The following is a 12218-nucleotide window of genomic DNA, read 5'->3' on the forward strand; positions in this document are numbered from 1 at the left end:
GTTCCAGGTTTTAAAGCAGGGGTGTCAAAGTGGCGGCCCAGGGGCCAAATCTGGCCCGGCGCATTATTTTTTGTGGCCCGGGAAAGTCAATCATGAGTGGTGACTTTCTGTTTTAGGATCAAATTCAAATGAAGAGTATAGATGTATATGTATTACATTTCCTGATTTCCCCCTTTTAAATCAATCCTTGTCATTTTTTAATACATTTTTTCTCTTTTTAGTTAAAAAATCATGTTGTAAAATCTAAAAATATATTTTTCAAAAAGCTCAAAATAAACATTGCTTTAGATCTATAAAAAAACAGAATATTCAGGACTTTTAATCCAGTTTTTAATCAATTTATTAAAAAATCTAAATATTATATCTAAATTTTTTTAGTTCGAATCCATGTCATTTTTTAATATGTTTTTCTTTGTTTTTAGTTCAAAAATCCTTTTGTAAAATCTAAAAATATATATGAAAAATGCTAAAATAAACTTTGTTTTAGATCTATAAAAAACGGAATATTCAGGGTTTTAAATCCAGTTCATTTAATCCATTTAGTAAAAAAAATCTAAATATTCAATCAAAAATAGTCCACGTGAAATCAAGTTTACGTTAAAGCAGCCCGCCAACCAACCCGAGTCTGACACCCTTGTTTTAAAGGAACAATTTTTTATGGATGAGCGTTCAATACTGGTCAAAACACTGGTTCTGGGTTCGATTTCTACTCAGTGGCAGTGTGATTGTGAGTGGTGGTCTGCTTCTTTGTGACCTGCAACCAATTCAGGGTGTTCCAAAGGCTTCCCCTGGTTGGCTGGGATAAGCTCCAGCACCCCCGTGACCCTTGTGAGGATAAATGTTACGTAAGATGAATGAATGAATGAGTGAATGAGTTCAACACGGGTAAACTCGAGAATTCGTTTGCATCGTTTCAGTCAAAAAAAATGGTGGCTCCGTTTTTTTTAACTAGTTCTACAATGTCTTCTGTGTCTGTTTTGCTAGTGCAACCCAGAAATTTCCCAAATACGGGATGAAATAAAGTTCTAATCGAAACAGATGTCGGTGGAAACGATAAAAATCTTCTTGTAAAATTCTATTTGTACGAAAGTATTTCACAAGGGCGCAAAAATACTATGCTTGTCATATTTCTACTTTGAGACGAGTTACGACTTTTGGAAAAAAAACAACAAATGCGGCTTCTTCGTCAGTTTAGGAAAGTAACAAAAACGCTTTCCAGTTTATGAGCGAGTTCAATCTGGAAATAAAATCAAATCAGAGGCATTTATTGGAATATAAACAGAGCTGTTTACAAGCATCTGCGGGAACTTCGAAAAAAAAAAAGGACTGATGAGGAATCTTACATTTTCGGACAGAAAAATGTAAATAAAAGCCGTTTTTTCCCAGGAAGTAAACAACTGACATTGCAAAGTCGCAAAGTATTTTAGCCAATCAAATGCGAGTATCGCCAAGCCTATATTTCCTGACGTCTTTACGCATTGGCTGGCACTTTCTGCCCGGCAACATCACCTAATCAAATTTAAATGAATTTGGATTACAATGCAGACAGAATGAAAAATAATTTTAATCTAACATTACACAAAACTTAATTCTAATTTTGTTTAAATTTAAATACCTTTCTTGGCTTGATTTGATGGGACGGACCATTTTAGATAGAATATTTAGATTATTATTTTTATTTAAATGGATTAGAAGAACTGAATATTCTGTTTTTTATAGATCTAAAACAATGTTTATGTGCTTTTTTTCTATATTTTTAGATTTTACAGAATGATTTTTGAACAAAAAACAGAAAAAATGATTAAAAAATTTAAATTGTTGATCCGGAAATGTAATACATCGGACCATTTTTGATATAATATTTAGATTTTTTTTTATTTTATAAATGGATCAAACGAAGTGGATTAAAATCCCTGAATATTCAGTTTTTTTATTGATCTAAAACAATGTTTAGTTTAGCTTTTTATAAATATATATTTCAGATTTTACAAAATGATTTTTGAACTAAAAACACAGGGAAAAAAATGACAAAAAAATGACAATTATGGATTTAAAAGGGGCAAAATCAGGAAATGTAATATACATTTATACTCTTCATTTTAATTTGATCCTAAAACAGAAAGTCAGCACTCGTGATTTACTTTCTCGGACCGCACAAAATGATGCGGCGGGCCACATTTGGTCCCCAGGCCGCCACTTGGACACCATTGCCCCAGAGGTCGGGGGCCTGGTTGCGTCTCAGCCCCCCTAATTTACGCCCCTGGCGGAAAGATCAGTCAAAATGACAGCCAGGACGAAAATCAGCTAAAAAGAAAATATATACTGCCGTAATTTTTCTACTCGGGGTGTCCCTTGGGAAGGAAATATGAATCTTTTTTTGTGGATTTTATGACGCTGCACAAAAGTTGTTAGGAAATCTGATTTCAATTTCAAAAGCTATTGAAAAGTCTGACGTGGAAGAAAAAAAAAAAAAAAAAGAAAAAGTTGGACAGAGTCCAGAACAGAGCGCTGTCAAACAAAGAGAGCCGTGTTTGGCTCGGTTAGCCAGGTCGGAAAATCATCCGTGGCCAATCAGCTCATCTTGGATAGCGCACGCTAATCCGCTAGCTGCGCTAACTGCGCGCGCTCCACCAAACTCACGGATTATGGAAAGACCTTAAATATGTGCGGATTTTCTCCACGCAAACTTCTAGCTGAGCTGCTTTAAAAAAGATTTTGCACTTGAGTACAAATAAATGTGGTTGAGGGGGCGGAGCCTGTTTTAGGAATGGAGAGTTCCACCCACTTTTACCCAGGAAAATCTTTAAAATATTCAAAATAAACGTCGTACTGGCTAATTATGGATTTTTTTTTATTGCTAATATTGGAGTAAATTTGCTTTGAGCCTTTGAGTATTAATAATAATCATTTTAAAAAATGAATGTAACTTTTATATTTGTTAAAATATTAGGCTAACGAGTCACGTTTTTAACGTTTTTTGTGCCAAATGTGAAAATAAAGCAAGGAATATAAAGATAAAGACACAAAAATTGTATGTTGGGTCGTAGGAAAAGTGAATAAATGAAAATTTGAATGAAAATGAATGAATAAATTGATTAAAAGGAATAAAAATACTCACTTTGGGCTAGCGTCAGAGAACCGGTACAACAGAGGATGGTCCAAAGAATCAGGACTCTCCTACAAAACAAGGAAAAAAGTTATTTGGGGGTGCTGGAGACAGTCCAAGCTAACTTCAAGCGGGGGAGGACACCCTGAATCGGTGGCCAGCCAATCACAGGGGTCGATGAGATAAACCAACAATCACTCAATAATAATTAAGAGACATTTAGCACACAGTTAGCCTAGCTAGCATATTTTGGGGAAGTGGGAGTACCCAGAAAAAAACCCTTGCAAGCCCAGAAGAGAACATGCAAACTCCACACAGTGAAAACCCAACCGGGATCGAACCCTCGACCCCAAAACTGCGAGCCCTGATGCGCTAACCACTATTTCAATCAATAAATTTAGTGTACAATTAGCCTAGCTAGCATTTTTTTGGTGATGTGGGAGAAAACTGTCGCAAAGCCTGGAGGAAAACATGCAAACTCCCCACCTGGGTTCGAACCCTCGACATCAGAACTGCGAGCCCCGACTGGCTAACCACTGTTTCCATCAAAAGTTAAACATTTGACTTTAATGTCAAGTTTGGACAAGTTTGGTGGTAAATCAAGAAGACGTATTTAAGCCGGAATTGAGAGAAATTGTAAAGAAAACACGGGTTTGAGAGGCCTTTTCCATTCCAAACGTTGACGCTCGAGTTTGGACTTTTTCAAAAGTCTTCTTTAACACTCCCCCCACATGCGATGATGATGATGCGGTCGCGTGCGCGGCGGCGGCGGCTAACACAGCTTGTAAGACAGGAGCTTTATTACATTTGTGGTTTTTCCCAGCCAGCGCCTGAAAACCGCTAAAATACGCTGCCGCCGCCGCCATACACTCTTACCAACTCGTGTCATTCGCTAACAAATGTCAAACAAATTTAAATGAAGTATATTTTTTGTTGAGGGTCTTAACCAAGGTGTATTTCCCATTTTATTCATTTAAATTTACCGTATTTGGAACTAGCCAGCAAATACACATTGAATATGAAAAATTATATATTATAAGAGGCATTGGAGTACCCGCATTTTTGGCAGGACTTTTTTTTAATAATCGGAAACCAAGAAATAGACATTAAAGTAACATGTTAGTACATTACATGCATCTTTTATTCCTATTACCATTTTTTTGGCATCTATAACCATATATACACATTTATATATATATATATATTTTTATTTTTTCAAACAACAACAGACTATCGTGTTGAGGCTTTTGGGATGAAGGAGTAAACCGAAGTACCTTGAAAAAACCCACAAAAGCAACATGGGAAGGCTAGAGTGGTTAGCATGTCGGCCTAACGGTTCTGGGGTCGCGAGTTCGATCTCAAATGGGTTCTCACTGTATGTAGTTTGCATGTTCTCTCCCAGTCGGTCACGTATGGTTTTTCTCCGGGTACTCCACTTTCTTCCAACACGCCAAAAACATGCTATCTTAGCTAACTATATGCTAAATCGCCCCACCTATGATTGATTGGTCATTTATCTCATGCCCTGCAATTGGCTGCCCACCAATTGTTGTTGTGGCCATAATTAACTAGGCTCCAGCACCCCCTATGAGGATACACACTTCAAAAAACGAACAACTATCTTTCCCAACAAAGGGTTAAATCCCAATCTGGACTCTCTTTTTGAGACATTAAAACTAAAAGATGTTTGGCTCCTCCCTTTCTGGGTTGCAGCCAATAAACAGAGGACGATGCGCACGGCGTGGGAGGGGAGATAAGCGGGACGGCTCTCCTCCTCTCATACATCTTTTTGGCAGCAAATCCCAACCCAGACGCCAACAAAAAAAAAAAAAGAAACTTTCTGGGGAACTTTCTCACATCAGCTTTAAACATCACGTCCATATTTTTTTTTTTTCCACTCGGCCACGAACGCAAAACGGCGAGCCACGGACGGACGGACGGACGGACGCACACTCACCCCCCGGCTCCTCGGAGTTGGGCGTGCGGGCCGTTATCCGGCTCCATGGCGCTTTACTTCATTCTTTCTTGGGGGGCTTGACTCCGGTCCGGATGAGGAAGAGGACGGGGAAGAGGAGCGCTTTCCATCCCGGACACGGCGCCGCTTTAAAAGACGGCGAGTCGGCTAGGCGTCCGTCATGGTCTTCCACACCTGCACCCGTCCGTCCGTCTGTCTTCAAATGGTGTCCCCGCGTCCCATCGCGCACATCCAAGTTGGGAGGGTGCCGTAAGGGTTTCCTGAAAATGAAAGTTGTGAGCGTGAGTGAGGGGGAGGGAGGGAGGGAGGGAGGGGGAGGAAAGGGGAGGGGAATGTCTCCCTCCGTGGCAATGTGGAGGTGTGTCCAGCCCCGCCCCCTAACAAAACGCCAACGCTGGGGAGGGGGGCGGAACCTCAATGAGGACAATGGAAACTCAGTTTTTTGTTGTTGTTGCAAAAAGGATACTTCATTATTATTATTATTAATAATATTATTATTATTGGTAGCTGCAATTGATGGTAAAGGGCGTCCAATCCATATTGACTCTGAATATTCAGGTTTTTTTATAGATCTAAAACAATGTTTATTTTAGCTTTTTTAAAATATATTTTTCGATTTTACAAATGATTTTTGAACTAAAAAAAACTATAAAAAATGATTAATAAATGACAATTATTGATTTAATTTGATCCTAAAACAGAATCACTGACTTTCCTGGACCGCACAAAATGATGCGGCGGGCCACATTTGGCCCCCGGGCCGCCACTTTGACACCTTGTCTAGCGCCGTCAAGGGCAATGAAAGATGAAAAATTGGACTTAGTTGTCAATAGCAACGAAATGTGTTCATTTTTTTCACTTGCATTTACAGTAAATTTGTGATCATTTCCTATAGATTTTTTGGGGGCATTTTTGGGTGACTTCCTGTTATCTTGGGAGCATTTTGAGGTTACTTATTTACATCTTTCCCTTTGAAGTCATCATTTTTGAAGGACCGGATGGGACACCCCTTGCGGACCACCTCCGGCCCCGCCCCCACAGATTGGACACCACACGGAACTATTACCGGAGTGTAAACACCAAGTTTCAGGTCAGTTTATCACGTGTTAGCGTTGCAAACAAAACACCACACGTGTGCCAACTTACTTTATGAAACATGTGCGTTTGTGGAGTGGTGACAGAGACGTGTTGCAGACCGGGACCAGGACCAAGACCCGGACCGGTTGCACGCTGCGAAATTCCAACGCTGGAGAAAGTCCTCGTTGACCCGTCGTGACGGCGTCCGAGCGAACGGAAAGGCAACAGAGCGTCGATTCATCCGCTTGCAACCGGATACCGGATACCGGCTCCTCCCCCCTTTTCTCCCCCCGCGACCCCCTTCTTTTTTCGCACCCACCGTGACCCAGGAAAAACCCATTGAAGTCCCCGAAGTCAGGAGACGAACAGGACCATGCCACGGGAGCTCAGGCAGACCGGATGTAGACTAATTAGGAAAAGGTGTGTGGGTGAGACACACCATGTGACATCAAAAATAGTGCAAACTTAACGTTATTTATTTAATATATGCTTAAATACTTCATGCTATTGTTTCATTTGAACTATAATAAAAATAAAAAAATATATATATTTTTTTAACTCGGTGGAGAAGTGGGTATTCTACCTGACATTGGTACAAGAATTCTGGGTTCGATTCCCACTTGTGAGCCTAAGTGTTTCATTATACCCTGCTATTGGCTGGAAACCCATTATGTGGGTTTTCTCCAGATACGCTGGTTCAAACCGCAATGTTTTTTGAGAAAGTAAAGTGGTTAGTGCAGTGGGCTCACCGTTCTGGGGCCGAGGGTTCGATCCCAGGTGGGTCCACACTCTGTTGAGTTTACATCATCTTCCCAGCCTTATGTGGGTTTTGTCCAGGGAGTCCAGCTCAGACCGCAACCTATTTATGAGAAAACCAAGTGGTTAGTTCAGTGGTCTCACTGTTCTGGGGTCGAGGGTTCGATCTCAGGTTGGTCCTCACTGTGTGGAGTTTGCATGATCGTGTGGGTTTTCTCTGGATACTCCAGTTCAGAATGATGAGGCAAACCGGCTAACCACTCCTCCACCGACCTGACTTGGTAACATTACTGAAAAAAATAAAGTATTTTCCAGGGCCCATTCATGAGCACCCCCAAATTGATTGCACCCTGGGCGGTCGCCCACATGTACCATATCAAAATCCGACCCTCCTTTTGACAAGCGGGTTCATGAAATCTACTCGACATGTGTTTCTTTGGGGGAGGGGGTTCTATGGCGGCCTCGGGCGGCGCTTTGTCACGGTGGTCCTTGACTCCACGGCCCACTGGGCGACTTCCGTCCAATCCCAATGAAAAGCGGAAAATTCCGTGGGATGAAAGTCGGAGTGAGTTTGTTTGATGCGTCGCTTGATTGCCCCGCCCCCCAAACGGCCACCATCCCATCCTCCTTAACCATTGACAGAAGGGAGATACCCCATAATTGAAGTTGGCCTTAAGCGCCCCGCACATGTTCTCGTGCATTGGTGTCAAAATGTTGGCCCGGGGGCCAAATCCGGTCTACCAAATTGTTTTGTATGGCCATGATTTGGAATTTTGCAAAATCAGGAAAATCGAATAATGATGATTATTAATACTTCCTTGGGTTCGAATCCAGGTCGGTCCACCTGTGTGCAGTTTACATGTTCTCCTTGTGTGGGTTTTCTCTGGGTACTCTACTTTCCTGAAATATTCCAAAAACATGCATGCTAGGCTAATTATACACTAAATTAATTGATTAAAACAACGTGGTTAGTGCATCAGGATCGCAGTTCTGTGGTCGAGGGTTCGATTCCGGGTGGGTCTTCACTGTCTGGAGTTTGCATGTTGTCTTCTGGGCTTCTGAGGGTTTTCTCCGGGTACTCCAGTTTCCTCCGAGTTCCTCAAAACATGCTGGCTAGGCTAACTGTATGCTAAATTGCTATTTATTATGTATGAGTGATTGTTTCCTTCCTCATGCCTTGTGATTGGCTGGCTACAAATTCAGGGCGTGTCCAAACTCTGGCCCGAAGTCAGCTGGGATAGGCTCCAGCATCCCCCGTGAGCCTAGTGAGGATAAAACGGTTCAGAAAAAGAGAGTAATGGATTGGAGAAGAAGTGGTGCTGTCTTCTCCACCGTCACAGTTGAAGAAAGGTTGTTAATTTATGAGCTAATACTTCCATCCGTGTTGTTTTTAGGAAGCAGAAAAAGAAGAAGTTGGCGCTTTTCTTGCTGCTGCTGCTGACGGAAAGAAATTCTGCTGTAATAAACACACACGTTCTTTTGTCTGTCTGGCCATCTGATTGCGGCCCCTCAAACACAAACAGCTGGATCCAATAAGAATGACCCCCTTCCCACCAAAGGAACCCCCCCCCACCCCCCCCAGGTTCTCCGTTTACCCATTCCATACGTTTAGCGCAGGAAATTTAACATTTTCTCTCCGCTACGTCCAGATGAAAGCTCATTTACATTTTTTCCTCAACAGTCGCTAATGATATTTTCATGTTAACCATCACAGATGTCCAATTCGTCCAAACTGGGAGGGCGGCAGCATCTAATCGCACAAATGCATTCGGGAAATCTGGTGAAAATGTTTAAAAATAAAATCTTTTTTCAATTTGGGACGGTCAAGTATCGGATTTTCCGGACTATAAGTCGGCAAAAAGTTCAGATCGAGGTTGGCTCCGGCACCCCTGCAACCCTGTGGCATGGAAAATGAATAAATTAATGACTGTTGATGACAAAATATGTTCTTTTAAACAAAAAAACTCATCTGGACTATAAGTCGCCAATCCATTTAGATCGGGGTTGGCTCCGGCACCCCCTGTAACACTGTGGTATGGAAAATGAATACATTAATGACTGTTGATGACAAAATATGTTCTTTTAAACAGAATAAAAACTCATCTGGACTATAAATCGCCAATCTATTTAGATTGGGGTTGGCTCCGGCACCCCTGCAACCCTGTGGCATGGAAAATGAATAAATTAATGACTGTTTGGAGGCATTGTTAATTACAAAATATGTTCTTTCAAACAAAACCAAAACTCATCTGGACTATGAGTCGCCAATGCATTCAGATCAGGATAGGCTCCAGCACCCCTGCAACAATTAATAAATCAATGTTTAGAGACATTTGATCACAAATTGTAGTATTTTTTCTATTTAAAAACGTAAATACCGTATTTTCTCACATATAAGCCACTCCGCGTATTAGCCACACCCTTAAAATGTCCTTAAAATGGTTGAATTTGACAATTTCTCGCGTATAAGCCGCCTCGTAAAATTCACCATTAAATGGCCGGGAGAAAACAAAAAGTCATGTAAAATTTTTTCCTTCTTTCAATGGTTTATTTAATAAATCCCTCAATAGGAAAATAACTATGCTACTGTATATTTTTCTGACACACCCACCTCCATGGCCACGCCCCCTTTTGTTTTGGGCATTACCAGTTATCTTCCTGTTAATTTTGTGGCATTTCCAGATGACTTGATGTTGTTTTTTGATAAAATTAAGTTCCCTATGATCTCATTGGCTGTCATTGACAGGACCATTTTGCGGCATCCCCAAAAAATGCGACTTAGCATCAGCCTGAAAACTACAGTAAGTGGAAATCTGTTGGCGTGCGTCAGGCTTGCTCTATTAATGGCCGTGGAGAAGAAAAGCCCATCTGTTGGGTAGCTCTCCCAGTCCGGTGCGAATTGTCGCACATGTGCACCCGCCGGGTTTTTCCATCCTCACCGTTTCGCCGTCCAAATCTCCCAACAAAGGCTTTTGAGACTTGAACCTGCTCAGATTTGACCAAACTTGCCCTTCTTGAAAATGCGCCGGGATTTCCGTTGGTTCTGGAAGAAAGCAAAGAAAACTCACATTGAACAACACACCTTCTTTATTAGATGCTAACATCTTTGTTCGGGCTCTCTTTGTTGCTAATTGAGGAAGCTAATCTACTGGTTCAGGCTATTTCCGCCACCTGGCGTACAAACACGGGTATTACATCTATAACGGCATTCTATGTAAATAATAAATTGAAAACGTTACATTTTAAACTCAATTGCATTTCCCTTAATTTATAATCAGCCATTTAGCTAAAGAATAGATCATTTGGGCCTAAATAAATAGCCTGGAATTGAGTTGGAACTGCAATACCCCGTTTGATCGCCAGACGGTGCAAGTATACCAAGCAGTCTATCATGTCAGTGCACTTTAATCTAGAATATTCATTTGATTCGAAATATTGCTCAAATATCATTACCATTGATATGTAAATAATGTTCGTTGAATATATTAATTTTTCCTATTGTGTCCTTTCATTTTATCCTCAAAATCAGATCCAACTTGGAATCTACAGGGATGTATAAAGTAATAACAACATTAAAATAGTAATAATAATAACAAGAGGCAAATGATGCAAGCTGTAAAGTGACAGTTGGGTGAAGCGAGGCTTATTTCACATGAATTTATCACACTTGAGTGATGAAGCAGAGACGTGCGCACAAAACACACACTTGTCACTCAGTATATGTCACATTTCATTTTTGTCACATTACTTAACATTTTGGTGACGGCTGGCTGACCTCTATGCGTTAATTGCTCCAACTGGCCATGGAATTCATATAATGTGAATATATCCATCGTCCTTGATCATTAATAAATAAATACTACCATCCTATCAAACATAATGACAATGGCGGCCACTAAGTCAACTCTTTGGGACAAAAATGAACATTTAGCTGGCATTAATGTGGCTGGAATTGGACAATCGTGGTCTGCTTTCGAGATTTTTTGTGTGTTTTTGCGTATTTTTTTATATTTAATCTATCTAAGAAGATAAAGTTGAAGAGCACTTGGTGTTTGTCGCCATCAGCACTTTGCTCACCTTCCAAATGTTCACGGCGAGGTGTGTGGGTGTCATAAAAGGTTGCTGAAGGCCATCTACATTTATATCTTTGCATTAAAAAAAACTCGGAGTTGGAGGCCAACAAGAGAGGGATATCATACTGTATTTTTTCGCATATAAGCTGGATTTGTGACAAAAAAAATGCCAACTGAATCAAAGATAAGTTTCATATGTACAGAAGACTTGCTATTCTCATTTTCACCACTAAATTTCCGAGAAATGATCAAATTCGGCCATTTTAAGGGTGTGGCTTATAAACAGGGCGGCTTATATGCGAGTAAATACGGTATGTTTTCACAGTATTTCAAAAACAATACAGAGCAATAAACAAAAAATGCTTTGATTTGAAAAAATAATTATTTTTATCAAAAATTCTGGCTAGCTAAAAAAATTCTGGCTAGCCAAAAAAAATTCTAGCTAGCCAAAAAAAATTCTAGCTAGCCAAAAAAAATTCTAGCTAGCCAAAAAAAATTCTAGCTAGCCAAAACAAATTCTAGCTAGCCAAAAAAAATTCTAGCTAGCCAAAAAAAATTCTAGCTAGCCAAAAAAATTTCTAGCTAGCCAAACATTCTAGCTAGCCAAAAATTCGAGCTAGCCAAAGATTCGAGCTAGCTAAAAAATTCGAGCTAGCCAAAAATTCGAGCTAGCCAAAAATTCGAGCTAGCTAAAAAAATTCTAGCTAGCTAAAATCCCCCAGCAACCCGAAAGCAGCCCTGGCGGTCTGCCAGCGCCACCTGACACGCGACGAGGAATAAATTCCTAGTGCCAAGTTCCAAGATGGCGGACGTTGGCTCCGTCCTGCTTTGATTGTTACAAAATCCAAACAGCTGCGCCGATGTTTAGCCTTTGGTCGGCAGCTAGCTCGGTATGTCAGGCATCCCAAAAATGGGAGGAAGCCTTTAACGTCACATGACCGCTTTGACACGTGATGTCACCACCACTTGTTCTTCCAGGAAGGAGAGTTTAGCGCACATTTTCTGGTCCAAAGTCTTAACGACGTGGGCGCCACTAAATGTTAACGACCTCCTCCCCCGCACCCCCGCGAGTAAACATCCGAGCCGCTCTTCCGTTCTTGACGACTTTTACGGCAAGGATGAACTTTCAAGTTGGCGGACAGACGGCCGCCATTGGCGCCAAAAATGTCAATGTTGGACGATGCCGAGTCATACAAAGATTATCTTATCTCAAGATTAGATTACAGTTGAC

The 12218-nt window shown here is 40.9% G+C and overlaps 1 protein-coding gene across 1 annotated transcript in view; it reads right to left on the reverse strand.

The window, feature by feature from the left end:
* The window catches only part of LOC144195710 (uncharacterized), a 45751-nt gene extending 39321 nt beyond the window's left edge, over positions 1–6430 (reverse strand). Inside the window, exons 1-3 of the mRNA XM_077715525.1 lie at positions 6228–6430; positions 5064–5341; positions 3119–3177 (exon numbers count right to left, since the gene is read on the reverse strand). Coding sequence (XP_077571651.1) covers positions 3119–3177; positions 5064–5110 — 106 coding nt within the window. The 5' untranslated portion in view covers positions 5111–5341; positions 6228–6430. The remainder of the gene's footprint in view (positions 1–3118; positions 3178–5063; positions 5342–6227) is intronic.
* Between the last annotated feature and the right edge of the window lie 5788 nt (positions 6431–12218).

This window comes from Stigmatopora nigra, chromosome 4 (genome assembly GCF_051989575.1).
Source record: "Stigmatopora nigra isolate UIUO_SnigA chromosome 4, RoL_Snig_1.1, whole genome shotgun sequence".
NCBI classification, from domain to species: Eukaryota; Metazoa; Chordata; class Actinopteri; order Syngnathiformes; family Syngnathidae; genus Stigmatopora; species Stigmatopora nigra.